At 35.9% G+C, this 16,862-nt stretch overlaps 1 protein-coding gene across 1 annotated transcript in view; it reads left to right on the forward strand.

Moving 5' to 3' along the window:
• The window catches only part of LOC144452658 (GDP-L-fucose synthase-like), a 12,704-nt gene extending 5,104 nt beyond the window's left edge, over positions 1 to 7,600 (forward strand). The window contains exons 4-8 of the mRNA XM_078143804.1: positions 1,192 to 1,397; positions 2,253 to 2,386; positions 4,367 to 4,578; positions 5,667 to 5,766; positions 7,526 to 7,600. Of these exons, the coding sequence (XP_077999930.1) occupies positions 1,192 to 1,397; positions 2,253 to 2,386; positions 4,367 to 4,578; positions 5,667 to 5,766; positions 7,526 to 7,581 (708 nt within the window). The 3' untranslated portion in view covers positions 7,582 to 7,600. The remainder of the gene's footprint in view (positions 1 to 1,191; positions 1,398 to 2,252; positions 2,387 to 4,366; positions 4,579 to 5,666; positions 5,767 to 7,525) is intronic.
• The last annotated feature ends 9,262 nt before the right edge of the window (positions 7,601 to 16,862 follow it).

A 16,862-nucleotide genomic window follows, 5' to 3' on the forward strand; every position in this document is an offset into this window, starting at 1 on the left:
TATGTATGTATGTATGTGTATGCATGCATGCATATGTATGTATGTATGTATGTATGTATGTATGTATGTATGTATGTATGCATGCATGTATCAATACAAAGATAAACGAAAACGTGTTATACGCTAGTTGTCCTGTAGATCTAGTCAGCTTGGTTGAAGGATACTGAGAATAGCTTGACAATTGTTATCTTTGGACCCCCTCCCCCAACCCACCCACCATTCAAAAGGTTATAAATCCAGTTGTACCACTCTAAATGTAACTACATATTTGCAAATTCGTAGCGATGACATAGATTAGTTTACAACAGATGGCACTAATCTATCACCTCTATGACAAAGATTACATTTATAAAATATAGCTTTGCTTACATAGATGTGAGTATTGAAATGCTAATGATTCAAAGGGGCTCTTCAACGTAAATATTCCAAAACTTATTAGGATTTATTTTTGTAACAGCTGCTCTGTCGTGCACACACGCACATACATGATATGTACATATTATATACTGTCGTGGATGTATGTATGTGTGTGTGTATGTATGTATGTATGTATGTATGTATGTATGTATGTATGTATGTATGTGTGTATGTATGTATGTATGTATGTATGTATGTATGTGTGTATGTATGTATGTATGTATGTATGTGTGTATGTATGTATGTATGTATGTATGTATGTATGTGTGTATGTATGTATGTATGTATGTATGTGTGTATGTATGTATGTATGTATGTATGTATGTATGTGTGTATGTATGTATGTATGTATGTATGTGTGTATGTATGTATGTATGTATGTATGTATGTATGTATGTATGTATGTATGTATGTATGTATGTGTGTATGTATGTATGTATGTATGTATGTATGTATGTGTGTATGTATGTATGTATGTATGTGTGTGTATGTGTGTGTGTATGTATGTATGTATGTATGTATGTATGTATGTATGTATGTATGTATGTTATTTTACTTAAAATAACAAACATTTTACACATTTTGTACTTTTTGTACTTTTTGCAATTTATCGAGTTACAAACAAGGAGTTTGTATATGTTATTTCACATTGGTTTTTTTCAAGTAGAAAAACATTGTACAATTGTTTCATCAATTAAAAATCCAAAATGAATACCCCCCAAGTCTCATCCATATGGCTACTTTAATGACACTTGATTATTTCTCTATCAACAGCGTGTTAATACGAAGATAAACGAAAACGTACTATACGCTAGTTACAAGTATAATGTCCAGAAGTGTATATCTTGCCTATCAACATGTATATTTCCAGACAATATGAAGAAATATCCCATGGACGAGAGTGTGGTGCACCTTGGCCCTCCTCATGACTCTATCTATGGATATGCCTATGCCAAGAGAATGCTTGATGTGTTAAACAAGTGAGTAAATCTAATCTAATCTAATCTAATCTAATCTAATCTAATCTAATCTAATCTAATTTAATTTAATTTAAGCTAATAATGCGCCGGGCTCCGAAAACATAACACCTTGTATTCTTCAATGCCATAAAAGGGGTTAATTCATACGAAATGCGTTTTTATTTTGTTCCTGTACCATGTACATGATGTAGAATTCAATTAAATGATCTAATATTAAGTGGAGAAGCGATAACGTGCATTTATTTACATAGTATGTTCAGCCAAACAAAATACAAAAGACCTAAGGGTACTGTCATTTCTCGTCTTTGATTTGTAGTGACAAGGCCCCCTTAGGTCATTCATATTTTAATGTAATTGCATGGGTTACTGGTACAGTAAATTACGTATTAAAAACTTCATTACTAATACCAGTCTAGTCAAGACGGTTGTTTGAACACATATATCTGTGCTCCCCCCAACCGTGTTCATATAAACACGATGACGTCGTCGCGTCCATCCCCACATGATTTTAGTTTAAACAGACTGAAGGTGGAGTCCTGGTTGGACATTTGCATATCAGTGTAGTCCTAGAAACGTAAGAAAGATCAAAAAACGTTTCAAACGTAATGAGCGATGACAACAACCTGTCAGTTTGTGATGGATTACTACTGACATGCACCCTTTGCACTTCATTCACAATTTAACACCTTTCATAACCATCTTAACTAGACTGGTATTAGTAATGAATTTCTTAATATGTAATTTACTGTACCAGTTTAGAATTCTAGACTAGCTGTTGCCATGGTGAATATACAGTGTGATAGCAGAAATGAAGCTGATTCTTATTTAATCTATTTTCATTCTCTTTTTTTACAGAGGTTACAATGATGACCATAATTGCAAGTTTATTTCTGTCATTCCTACCAACGTATTTGGACCCTATGACAACTTTAGTTTGCATGAAGGTCACGTGATGCCAGCTCTGATTAGCAAAGTGTACTGTGCTAAAAGTAAGCCAATTATGTAAACTCCTCATTAAGTACTCAGTTCTCCACTACATGTACCATATGCTTGTGTGTGTGTGTGTGTGTGTGTGTGTTTGTTTGTTTGTTTATTTGTTTGTTTGTTTGTTTGTTTGTTTGTTGTTATTTTTTGTGTATGTATGTATATATGTATGTATGTATGTATGTATGTATGTATGTATGTATGTATGTTTGGGTTTTTATTTGTTGCTTCTTTGTCTTGGCCTGTATTTAAGAAACAGGTGAAAGACAGTAACTTAAAGTGTAACACACACAGGGACACACACAGACACAGTTGCACACAGACACACACAGACACAGACACAGACACAGACACAGACGCACACACACACATACACACACATAGATATACGCTCTAAATATCTGCTCTAAATAAATGTTCTTCACTGCAGAACTAGTAGCAGACGACATGTTGTCATGACGACAACACCTTTTCTATTTTGAGTGTGACTTATTTCTGTTCTGGCCGTGATGATATGACTATGTAAACGATACACACTACTGCTACTTCCGACCTTTCCACAAAATTTGAATATTATTGACTATACGATACATAGATAAAAATACACAGTAGAGGCGTGTGTTTTTTAATCGGCAATTTTATACGACCCGTGCAAAAACACCAGTACTTTTTGTCAGCAGGAATGAGGCAAATTTCATGCAAAGACATACAATGTAATAAGTTTTTGACTTATCAAAGCATAAACACTACAGGAGCAAGTTAAGGAGCCCATGGCTCTGTTTATTGATAGAATACTACATGTTATGACAATCGGGTATGACTGTTAATGTTACATTATAACTTTCACAGATATAAACATACTGATAAAAGTGGTGCCTGAACCTATAGCAGTTGTGTTGTTGCTTTTAACGACTTTTGTCCTTGCGTAAAGTCTTGTTTTAATAGCTCATTTCATTCAAACAAACGCACCGGTATTTTTCACGGGTTGTATCCGACAAGCGAAAATGAATATCCAAGTGATTATTAGTATTGTTCCAAGAAAGAAACTCAGTCCAACTACAACAATTGAAGTCATAAGAAGAAGTGAGCGAGACTACATCAAAATGCTGACAAATTGTGAGGTGAAAATAATGGACGTATTCAACCAGTTACTACAAATTTCAGACGAGCTTTATTAGTACCAACAATAATTTGTTATTTGTGTATTTGTGTACAAGGCAATTTGTGTATTGCCGAGACGTTGGTACTCATAAAGATCGTCTTAAGTTTGTATGTAGTAACTGGTTGAATACATCCATCATTTTCACCTCACAGATTACCAGTATTAATTACTGCATAGTGAACGATATTAATGTGCACATTTTCCCAGTCAGGCTCTGGGCAGAGTTGCAGAGTTTCAACACATGCCTGTAATAAAACTATTGTCATTCATACTTTCCCAACTCTCAGTAGAGCAATCCCTGCAGCCTGTGACATGCATAAGACTAAAACTAACTTCTATCTAACCAACGCATATATGATTTGTATGCAGAGCTGGACTGGGCTGTATATATGACATAGTGCAACAGCTTGCGGAGATTTTCGATCCGCTCATCCTAGAACATTCTAGACTCACTCTATAGAAGCCATTTGACACAATGATGCAATATATAGCTAGGCTGATACATGTTGCAATTATATTAAAATGAAATTTCGTATTTATTTTTGGATTCTTAGTTTATAAAACAATTTTATCACGGTTTCCTGCTTGAAAAATCAACCTTTAAATAACATTTTTTTTTAGCTTTTTGCAATGTATTGAGTTACAAACACGGGCTTGGACTTGATTTTTCAAGTAGGAAGCTATGATAAAATTGTTTTATAAATCCAAAATAAATACCAATCCTCATTCACATGGCCACTTTAATTTATACACTTCATGTATTATACACTTCATGCATTTATACACTTCATGTTATTACATTAATTTTGTCTTTTTATTTCAGGGGATACTACACCGTTAACAGTGTGGGGTACAGGAGCCCCTCTTCGTCAGTTCATATACTCTCACGACCTCGCTAGACTGTTTATCTGGGTACTTCGTGAATACGATGAATTGTCACCTATTATTTTGGCAGTGGATGAAGGCGATGAAGTGTCGATCAGGCGTGGTGCTGAAATTGTAGTGGAATGCTTTGATTTCAAAGGTGAAGTTGTGGTATCCTTTTAGAGATGTTACAAGTGGTGATCTTCATACGTACATAGGACTGGTATGGGTGCAGAGAGGGTATTCGTGTATTGGAACAGAGGGAATGGGTTCGGGACTGGGAACATTCATCCATAAAAGGGTACAGGGAGGGATGGGATTGACGTTTGGAAACAAACAGAGAGTGTGTTTAGGTATGTTTAGATAGGGTAATCAGATTTGCTAACAGCAAGGGGATATGTGTTGGAACAGATAGGTAGTAGGACAAAAGGGGGGAATTGAGGTTTGGTATCAAAGAAAGAGATTCTTTTCTTGGAGGAGAGAGGAGACTTGGGTTTAAGAACTTGGAGGGGGTTCATGTCTGGGAACAAAAAGACGATTTAGCATTGGAAACAGAGGGGTTATTCATGCCTGTAAAGGAATATAGAGGGGAACCAAATGCAGGAACTGAGAGGGGATTCATGTCTGGGCACAGAAGGAGTCATGTCTGGAACAGAGGGAGTCATGTCTGGGCAAAGTTTGTGTTTATGTCTGGGCAAAGAGGGGATTCATGTCTGGGCACAGAGGGGATTCATGTCTGGCACAGAGAGGATTCATGTCTGGGCAAAGAGGGTATTTATGTCTGGGCAAAGAGGGGATTCATGTCTGGCACAGAGAGGATTCATGTCTGGGCAAAGAGGGTATTTATGTCTGAGCACAGAGGTGATTCATGTCTGCACAGAGGTGATTCATGTCTGCACAGAGGGGATTCATGTCTGGGCAAAGAGTGTATTTATGTCTGGGCAAAGAGGGTATTTATGTCTGGGCAAAGAGGGGATTCATGTCTGGGCAAAGAGGGTATTTATGTCTGGGCAAAGGGGGTATTTATGTCTGGGCAAAGAGGGGATTCATGTCTGGGCAAAGGGGGTATTTATGTCTGGGCAAAGAGGGGATTCATGTCTTGGTAAAGAGGGGATTCATGTCTGGGCAAAGAGTGTATTTATGTCTGGGCAAAGAGGGGATTCATGTCTGACAACATAGGGTATACAGGTTTGGAAACATAGAGGGGTTTCAGCTCTTTGAGTATAATTAAAAGACTTAGTCTTCCTTAACTAATTCAGTATGATACAACTAAACCTGATGGCCAATACAGGAAAACGGTCACTAATGGGAAACTACGAACATTTCTACCAGATTTTAAATTTACTCCATTTAAACAAGGTAAGACTAACCTTTAACCTGTTAAAGTTTCTCCGTAGTAATTTTTGTTTCTAAAATTTTAATTACTGACATGGTCATAAGTAACAGACCCAGTAAACTTACTTCATTGCTAGTTTCTAAGTCATTGGGAAACTGGGTATTATTACATATGTACCAGAGATTACTTGCACTGGTGCACGCATGTAAATGGTATTTTCACTGCAGAGCAATACCAAAAACATTATTGCATACCTGCATGCAAATGATATGCAAATGAGGACGCAATAGTTCCCTACACACGAAATCGCGTGATCGCACTGTATGATTTTTATGATTTTTATGGAAATTTGCCGTTTCAGATAAACATATGTAATAATAATAGAACCCCATTCCGCGTGAGTTCCAGTGTGGGTACTCGGGGATATTTGCACTCGTGCTTGCAGTCTTTTCTGCTGCGTTTTCTGCTCGCTACGCTCGTCAAAGTACGGGGGCAGATAGAGAATACTGCAAGTACGAGTGCAAATACTCCCGAGTATGCCACACTTGCACTCGCGTGTCATGGGGTTTTGTCAATCAACCGAGCTTTGATTACAGTCTGGTACTGTATTACAACTCGAAGAGACCAGTTTAAATATTACAAAATTGTGAAGACAGCAACTAAAATGCGCATCGGAGCTGAATCAAAACCGAAATATTTCCATATGGAACTTGCTTCCTATCCTTCAGAAATAATAAAAGAAATTCGGGGTTTCACTGTCAAGGAAATCGAAAATCTTGTATATTTTTCTGCAAAATTTACATCTATTACTATTCAGCGGCCATATTGGATTCTAAAATGGCTTAATTTTGACAACATTTTGGTCATTTTCAACCGTGACCCCTAATTTTTCTTCTTCTTTAGCTTAACTGAGAATGGGTTGAAGTTTTCTCGAACAAAGTAACAACAAACAAATAGACTTCATTTCCGAGGTGAATTTTACGGCCGTGAAATCAAACTTTCAATTTTTTGAAAAAGTCCATCACTCAATGGGGCAAACTACAGTCACAGATTCAGGCCGTTTCTGTACTCGGTTGTTGATGAAACTCAGACTGGCACAGTGCTTGATCTGCTACCGACTGACACATACTAATAGATCCATTTCTATCTAATCCTTTCAAAAATCCGTTTTTATCCAACAGCTGTGCGTATTCTAAATGAGACTTAATGATATAGTGTCACAGGTTAAATCCCATATTTATCAATACATGTATCTACTATTATCGGTACATATCGTTGTTTAATATGGTTCAAAGTATAAGTACAATTTCATTATACCATACACAAGCCAAGTTATTATCTTTGAACAGATAATACCCTGATCATTCTATGTCACCACAACCCATATAGCTCTGCCATCGGTTTTGCCATTATTTTCCCCAAATTTTCATTTATTATATACATGTCTGCTTAAAAGATATAATTATAGTAGTCACCAATATTTTTCTTCATTCAGCTGGAAATCATGGCCTAACTGTTTAGCACAACTCGTTTTGCGACTCGTAGTGACAATGCTACCTAGGTAGCTCGTATTTTCCTTGGCTGTATGAAGAAAAGTATTATATCTATTCCCGCAATAACGTCTTATTACCCTTTGAAATTGTTATCATTAGAAGCTTTTCAGTTATGCTAAGCAAGAAGGTCAGAGGTCAATATAAATCCAAAGTACATACCCTTTGCCATCCATGTGGCCACTTCAACAAAGTTGTTAGTTTACAGAAATATGAATCTATTCTCTTGCAGCCGTTAAAGAGACCGTAGACTGGTTCGTTGAAAACTACGAGACTGCTCGCAAATAGAAGAGGATGACCCGCTTCCGTGTTGCCCAGTTTGGAGCAATTATCTGTGTTACGTTCATCTACGTCGAACATTTTCCTTGTTTTAAACAAAAGTTGTTACAGCAGACTTGGTTGATAGGGTGATTTTTAGGGGGTAATTTACAGCTAAAAAGGAGCATAGTATTTCTTAGATTGTTGTTTTCCTTGTCTACAGTACAATCTATGACAAGGGGATGATATTTAAATCTCAAGAACTGTTTTTGAGTTAATATAAGATTTTCAGATTTTCTTCGTTAATCATCTGACACGTGTCTGATCTACGTCATTTCCGGGCTAAAATGTTACTACGTTATCGGTTTTGATGATTTAATACATTGTCGGTTAATATTTTTCTTCATTATCGGGTTGATGTGTTGAATTTCATGTGGGTGGTTAGTGTTCACTGGCCTTGTTTGATACAGTCACGTTTGGATTGAGAAACAGTTTATAACAACACGTACTGCCAATTAATTAATTAATTAATTAATTAATTAATTAATTAATTAATGTTTGAATTGTCGTCCTACATAATTGGCTCTAACTAGCTACACTAGCTGCAACTGGAATATTGAACTCTGTTGAGAGAAATACAAGTCTTATAATACTGAACAGTATGTGATCGCCTGTATATAAACATATTGTGTAACTGGTCGCTCATTAATACTAGAATGTATAATACAATAAATTTCAATCAAATTTATATTTGGTCCGCACCCAAAAATCAGCGCCTCAATGGAATCAATATTTACAACTTGTGGATAAAATCAACATATTATTAACATGTACAATATCTAATTATTGATATTTTACTAAATTTCAGCGAATATATTGTTACTTGTCTGATTGAAAAAAAAGATGAAGAACTCCAGTAACAGCTAGTGTAGTTTTCAAGACTTTTATGTGCAGCAGTCGTTCCATTCGTAAATGCTGTGAAAAACGTACTTAGCTAGTAACTAAGAAAGCTCATATAAGGGTTTGTTTCTAAGCGTGCTTTACAAAATCTTTTCCACAAAGTGAACGTTGGTGACATGCAAATAAGCAAATTCAATGTAGTGGTCAGAACTTAGGATAGATAGGAGCTAAACAAACAAACAAACAAACAAACAAACAAACTTCATTCGAACACACTTGTAATGAATAAATTATGTAACACAGTACAATGTTTAATGGCGTGTTTTTTTAAAAAATTAAACGTATATGGCAGATTTAAATTTGGAATTCACAGCCAAATACCATGATAACGTACTTGCATCGGTGTATGTTTTTGCACTGCAGTGCCATATACTGAAAACATATCTTTGATTGTGAAAGTGCGTACACCCACAGTAAACACAGCAAACACTGCTGGAAGTTGTCCTAACAATTACACGTACATTATTGTAAGTGATGTAAAACTATGATGAAATGATACACTGCAGAATCCAAAGTTTAACCCACCACCACCACCACCACCACCACCACCACCACCACCACCACCACCACCACCACCACCACCACCACCACCAAAAAAACCCGCCTCTATTCCCTAGTTTTGTAAAATAATGAAAGTAGCCGGAAAGTACTATCGCAACAATGAGGGGGTGGAGTTACTGGGTAGGGGGTGGTCTGGGAGGGGTGTCTCCCTCCCGTCGTTGGAAATTTTACATTTTAGGACCAAAAGTAAGTGCTCTGGTGCTCTATTGACATGTTGAGCTCATTACAAATAAACACGCGGACTTTTGATCACAAATAAAAATGTTACTGAATGAAACCCAAGAATTTATTTAAAAGTATAATATTGCAAGCCATACCACTCAGAATCGGAACATAGTAAATTAACAATGGTCAATGCATAGTACACGTATGTTAATCTATGATTTGGGGTTCCACTGTCTTGTTTTCGACAAATCGGATTTTTTTCTACAAAATTTACATCTATTAATATTCAGCGGCCATATTGGATTCTGAAATTGACGTGAAGCTGTTACACGATTTCCATTAAGACCATGCCAAGCATTACAACATTAATACATATTATTGGATTTTGAAGTAAAAAATCGTGTCTATCATCATTAACGCAACTAGTGACACGCTATATTATACAGTTTACTCTGGGTGTTTAGTACACATTCATTGCTCTCTTTATTCTATATACCGTACATCCACGTGGAGGGTGTTATAGTGAATCTCACAACCTGTAAGTGCATTGAACTGAAAATACTCTGTGACATTGATCAACAATTAGAAAGGATGCCATGATCTTTCGAGTACTTTACAATACCTGTGAATTACCCAGGTCAAGAGGGGTATTACACTCTCCCCCTCCATCTACAAACTTTCAGCGTGGGCTTGGTTTGGACCCCCCCCCCCCCAAAAAAAAAGAAAGAAAAAAAAAAGACCACTAAAATGTAAGACGACATACTGTGTCAATACACTTCCTCTAACCGCTGAGCTATTTCTTTTCCAACGTCTTGGCGTACGCACATGTGTGTAATAATATTGACTGTAGTTCGGTATATGACTAGTATTTCGGACGACAGTGGTTGGGTGTAGTCATGTAGTGAGACCGAAGATATACGCTCGGAAGGTTACCGAACAAAAACTGGCAGCAGTCACTTGAGATAATTTTTTGTCCGCTTTAAATGTTTTGAATTTGTTTTTCATTTCAACTTTTGGGAAAGAAAATGTAGTCAACTTTTTATTTATTTTCCCCAGTTCTAGTTACTAGTAGCCCCCAAGGGGCTGGTATCAGTCACCGATAGCATTATCAACTTGAAATGTAGTCACTAAACAGCTAACAAAGAAAAAATGATAGACACAGTCGAGTCGCTAAAACCATATTTGGAAGTGCTCATTTGCATGATATTTACATATTTGTATTACGTTGGACGAGTTTTAACCAATGACAGCGCGTAATGCGTACATGTATTATGTGTATTTACACCCCGATCCCTTGTTTGTTTGACGTCATATCACGTACTTTTATGGATATATAGATTAGACACCCCCAAAAAATTTTGTTTTCATGTCTTAATTAACATAGCAATAAGAAATTTTATGGTTTTGTTACAAATGGCTCGAACTCTATGCATGTGTCATACGCAATTACCAGGTTAACATTGGTGAAAACGCGTTCTACATAAATTAATGATATGGTAATATATGCAAATGAGCACTTCCAACGACTCGACTGGGACAGGTGCACAGCTTACTCTAGTAATTACTCTAGCCAATCAGACGAGAAGGTAATAAGACTAATTTGCATATATAGTAACCTTAGACTTAGTGCCCTCTCATCTGATTGCTAGAATAATATGTGCATCAGTCTATCATTCTCTCTTTGTTCGCTGTTTAATGACCACATTCCGGGTTGATAACACCTGAATGCTGGTGACGTCACCAGTCCCATGGGAGGCTAATACTAACTGGGAAAATAAAAAAATAAAAAGTTGACCACATTTTCCTTCCCGAAATTTGAAATGAATAACAAATTAAAGATAAAAAAAAATCACCCAAGGTACCGGTGCCAATCTAGTGCGCAGGTAAAACACGTACACCTCGACAGCGCTGGCACTTTGCTTGGTGCTATGCGACGTGTGTTCGTTTTTAAAGTTAGCAAATTCCCAACGGGTCTCTAGTAGCTAGACAATACTGTTGCTCGTATGAAATTCTTCACTCGTCGGACAATTACTGGTTCAATTATTACGTGTTTTTCTTTTACATCTACGGATTACATTGGAAAATAAACCGTCGATGACGTAGAACGCCGACCACTAATTACGATTTCACGGTTTTATTCTAACGTTTCACAATTTTACGAAAAATAAAATGGTACGATCGATTACGAAAATTCCTCTTTTCGAAAATGAACAGAGTAGAACTTGACATGCACACTTTTGGTCACTCAAATTGTGTTCACTTTAGAAAAATCAACAGCCTTGAATTCAGTGTCACTTACTTTGGGTTCATACTGACTTATATATGAATGCTTCGTCCATTTTCTCTCAGGAGATTTCCACTTCCATAATTTGTTTCAGGGAGTGAGAGAGAGTGAGGTATATTGAAGCCCGCCCCCTTGCGATTGGCAAATGATATTGTGTGTGTTGTGCTCGTTCAGTTATAGCTGTTCTTACCACAGGCATTGGAATCAATCTGTATCGAATTTTTTTACGTATAGTAAAAATAGCGCCAATGGCGTTGTAGCACAACTGTATTTGCTTATTGCTATGGACATGGTATTGTTGCTAGGCATATTTGCATACATTTTTGGAATCTTTATTAACTTGCCTACCCTTCCCACTTTTCATCTTTACAATATAAACCATCATTTAGCTGTTGCTATGGGCGTGGTCCTGTTGCTAGGCATATTTGCATACATTTTTTGAATCTTTAGTCACTTACCTACCCATTCCTGTTGTTGCCTTTGTAACATGCATTGTCATTTCACTGTTGCTAAGGGCGTGGGTCATGGTTGCTAGGGCCAATTGTATGCCAATAACTGTAGAATAATACCTACAGAAACATCCCCACCAAGTTTCAACCTATTCACCATCTCGTTTCAAGACATAATTTGCATATCGCTGATGGGATCATCACGTTAGAATACAGCTTAATCACCAGATGCATCCCCATTAAATTTCAGCCCAATCTGCTCAGTCGTTTTGGAACTATATATTTTTGACAAAAAAAAGACGCATTGTTCGCCCTAATTTACATATCACTGATGGAATCATATGAACAATTCTTAATCTAAATACCTGTAAGAATGTTCCAACCAAATTTCTGATCGATCTGCTGAGTAGTTTTTGAGCTTTAAGTTTTTTGACCAAAAATCACATTTTTTGACCCAAATCCTACATCGGTGGTAAGATCATTTTGATTTGAACAATTTCCCAACTAGACACCCAAAGTAATATACCCACCAAATATTATGGCAATCGGTCCTGTGGTTTTTGACTTTAAGTAGTTTACACACACACACACAGACAGACAGACAGACAGACACACAAACAGACACTTTGCCATACCTATAGCACTAATGAACCTTATCAGTTCAGTTGTGCTAAAAAGACCAAGCTTGCATATCGCAGTTTAAAGTGATTCCCTTTGAACCCTGAGCCCCTGAGAGGGTATAAATTGGGTTCAAGTATCATGTAACATAACCCCTGGTGTCCAAACTGACCAAGGATGACCCAAGAAAACTATATATTTATGGAATCTATATATATCATAGTTCCCAAAAATATGCAAATTTTGTCACGTGACCTCATTAAATATTCAAAATGGCCGCCAAACCAGTAAAGTTATGAAGTATTTTTCACATTTTTATAATTTGTATTGGTGGAAGTACAGAATTCTCAGTTTTTTATAGCATTTTAGCCCTAAATAGTACCAGCCTGTGGAATAATATAGAAATATTACATAATATGTAAAGATTTATGTATAAAATTTTGATTTTCACCCTGGTAAACAAGTGGTAACTCGTTATTTTTGTATGCAATTCAAGGAGTGGAAGTACCATATTGCAGGATTGTTTGAGTCCATACTGACCAATAATGATGTGGTGAAACCATATATTTTTGAACTGATCATAAAAAAAGCATCCCAAAAATATGCAAATATTGATCATGTGACCTCATTATATATTCAAAATGGCCGCCTTTACAATAAAATTATTGAATTCTCTGCCTTTTTTTCAATTTGTATGGGTAAGAGTATAATATTTTCAATTTGTTATTGCATTTTAGCCCTCAATGTTACAAGGCTGTGGAATAATATGGAAATATTACATCATATGTAAGGATTTAGGAGCAAAACTCTGATTTTCACCCCATACAACATATGGTGAACATATAGTAATTTGGTACTCTTGAACGGTGATTCCGAGAGAGACAGTGCCATATTACAGGATCATTTAAGTCTAACCTGACCATATTTGACCATGCATAACCAAGTATTTTTGGAATTACCAAAAGATAGTGGTCCCAAAAATATGCAAATATCAGTCATGTGACCTCATTAAATATTCAAAATGGCTGCCATTACAGTCAAGTTATGCAATTTTATGCACATTTTTCAATTTGTATAAGTCAGAGTACAATATTTTCAATTTTTTATTGTAATTTTAGACCTCAGTGTTGCAAGGCTGTGGAATAATATGAAAATATGACATCAGATGTAAAGATATGGTTTTAGTCATTATGTACTAGGCAAACATACAGTAATTTGATATGTTCGGCATACCATTCAACAAGTGAAATAGTCATATTACATGGGTGCCTGAGTCCAAACTGACCATGTTTTACCATACCTAACCAAGTATTTTTGGATACATACAAAGACAGTGGTCCTAAAAATATGCAAATATGGTCATGTGACCTCATTAAATATTCAAAATGGCTGCCATCACAGTCAAGTTATTGAATTTTTCACAAATTCTTCAATTGCTATTGGTGAAACCTGAAACATTCTTCATTTTTCATTGCACTTTGTTGTTCAATGTCATAAGCATGCAGAATTATATGCAAATATTTTATAATATGTAAATATTTGGACACCAAATCTTTGTTTTTAGTCATCATGTACTGGGTAAACATATGATATATCTGTGTGACATGATGTAAAATATGTAAATATCATATTACAATACAAGTGTGCTGGAATCCAAACTGGCCAAGTGTCATCTGGTATAACCATATATTTGTGGAATCAAAATGCAACATGGATCCCAAAAATATGCAAATTTTTGTCTCATGACATCATTAAATATTCAAAATGGCCTCCAATACACAAATCATAGTTTTCTTGATATATTTCTTTCTGTATTTTGCAGGTGGACATAAGACTCTAGACTTTTCATATCATTCTATTGCTCATTATCACATGGTTGTGCCTTAGCATGCAAATATACAACAACAAACAATATCTATAACATAAAAATGATCTTTAATATTCATCAAGTGCTGAATGCAGGTGGACTGTGGTAAATCTGAAACGTCATCCCAAAATTCAAAAAGGAGGAGTATCATATCACTAGGGTCCTAGGCCCCAGGCCCTCAGTCGAATGTGATTTCTCTTTCTCTAATATTACTATACACTTTTCAACTCAGTGTGACATAGAGGACCCAAAAATAAATAACTTGGTCACATAACTTCACTGCTATTTCAAAAATAGCTGACAGTCTCTAACTGATATCAACAATATTTTCGGTTGTGTTCATCAGAAGTGTTGATGATTGAACTTATGATGGGCAACACATGTAACAATAAACTTACATGAATTTAAAAAAAAAAAGTATTTTACAATGTACATGTACTGTTGACCTCGTTGGCATGTATCACATTGTGGTATCTAAACTATCTAGATGCGTACATAAACCTACATTGCTTCATTTGTGAACTACATGTAAAACTGTAAAACCAAGTTGATACTGGAAGATAACAAACAACAAGACACTAACAACATCTTGTATGATGCCCTCAAATAAACTAGTGATACAGCATACAAATGTTAGAATTTGAGCTACAAACAACTATACAACACTATTTGCAATATAAATATGTAGATGATAAAATAAGGTACAAATCATAGACTAATATTGTCATGAAAATGAGTGCATGTAGGTTTTTTTTTTCCATTTTGAGAATATACATGTAGTACCACTGTCAATGTTCATCCTTATTTCTTGAGTGTGTGAGAAGTTGTAGCTCACTGTTCAATCAAGTAATGCCTCTTCCTTTTACACTCTGTTGGGTATGAAACTTGTCCATACACAGCTCATCATCACTATTGAGTAGAATCTTCAAAATATCAATTTCAATAGGTGCAGGCTTATCCCAGGGTTATTGTATTCTTTTCCTGAAATTCAATAATAAGAATGACAAGGTTTATTATTCTCAATATTTCTTTTGAATGTTGACTCTGGCTGATGTCAAAATTGCAAATCATACAATGCACTAAGAACAAAACACTTGAACTGAAAATAAAAATTGCAATGAGGAAAAAATGAAAATAATTTTCATTGTACAGTGGCATGCCGACATGTTTGTATGCATGTCTACATTTTCACAATTTTTCAACATTGCTAGAGTTCAAACATACATGTACATGTAGAACAATAAATGAACTATGTGTATCTTGCTATTATTTCAATGAAACATGTACATAAATGTCCACCTCTGAGATACACTTCACACATAACATTACATAAGCAGATGACTTATCTGATAGTTCAATAGTTTATGTAAATACTCATGAAATTCAGTTGAACACTTGTCAAGAAAAGTTACAATTTGTTTATATAATTTATTATATCTTTACTTTGATCTGAACTGATTGATATGTGTAACCTGACTCGGACATACAAATGAAGTATCAGAAATAGTATTGCTTGTTTTGAGATAATAACCATGGCATACTAAAAATCTGACACTCTAAAAAAAAATGGAAATTAGAAATACATGGTCACCAAATTCTAGTAGTTTCAAAATTCATTTCTGGCTGTTTTGAACAGAGTACACGAATACATTTCATTCATAATACAACACATGGCCAATTCTGAACATATTCATATTTACCTTGATTGTGTTGAAGTCTTCCAAAGTGCTCCCAATTTTATCTGCTTGCCTTCAAGGGCAAAACTGCTGCGCACTATTTCTGTCACCTGGCATCAACACATGTCTGTGTTGACATCCCAAGTCCCGTTGCATTCTATGTATAGCATTCAGATTTGCGATGTCAAATATGTTGACATTGTTATCATTCAGATAATTACTTTACAACGAACAGTTTGTTTGATTGCCGTACACCACAGTGTTTATCGATACCATGCCCACGTTGACGATCATAAATACAGCAATGCCTATCATAATTTCGGAGCGTCGCCATTTTGACATCGTAGTATTACGATTAGCTGACCTTACACTTCTTCGATGACACGACACTGGCCATTTTACGACTGAGGTTCGATTTGTTGACACTACAATCTCCAATATGGCGGACCTTGATCCCATGTGTGCCTATACACAGTTCTGACGTCTTGAACACTGATTTTCAACAACAAAAACATCAAAAATAGCCTAGAAACTTCCCCATCCTGCTGCGGATCTGTGCGTAATGGTCGCGTTCTCGCCATTTTTAAAAACTCGTACAAATTGTGCCCAAAATTCATGTAAAAATCACGGTTTTCAAACACGGTCAAACGTACATACTATAACAGAATGGGTGTATGGTTCCCTAGCTTACTCATATCTGATAGCTGGCCCCTCAGCAATGTCTTTAAAGG

Source organism: Glandiceps talaboti, chromosome 23 (genome assembly GCF_964340395.1).
Source record: "Glandiceps talaboti chromosome 23, keGlaTala1.1, whole genome shotgun sequence".
NCBI lineage: Eukaryota > Metazoa > Hemichordata > Enteropneusta > Spengelidae > Glandiceps > Glandiceps talaboti.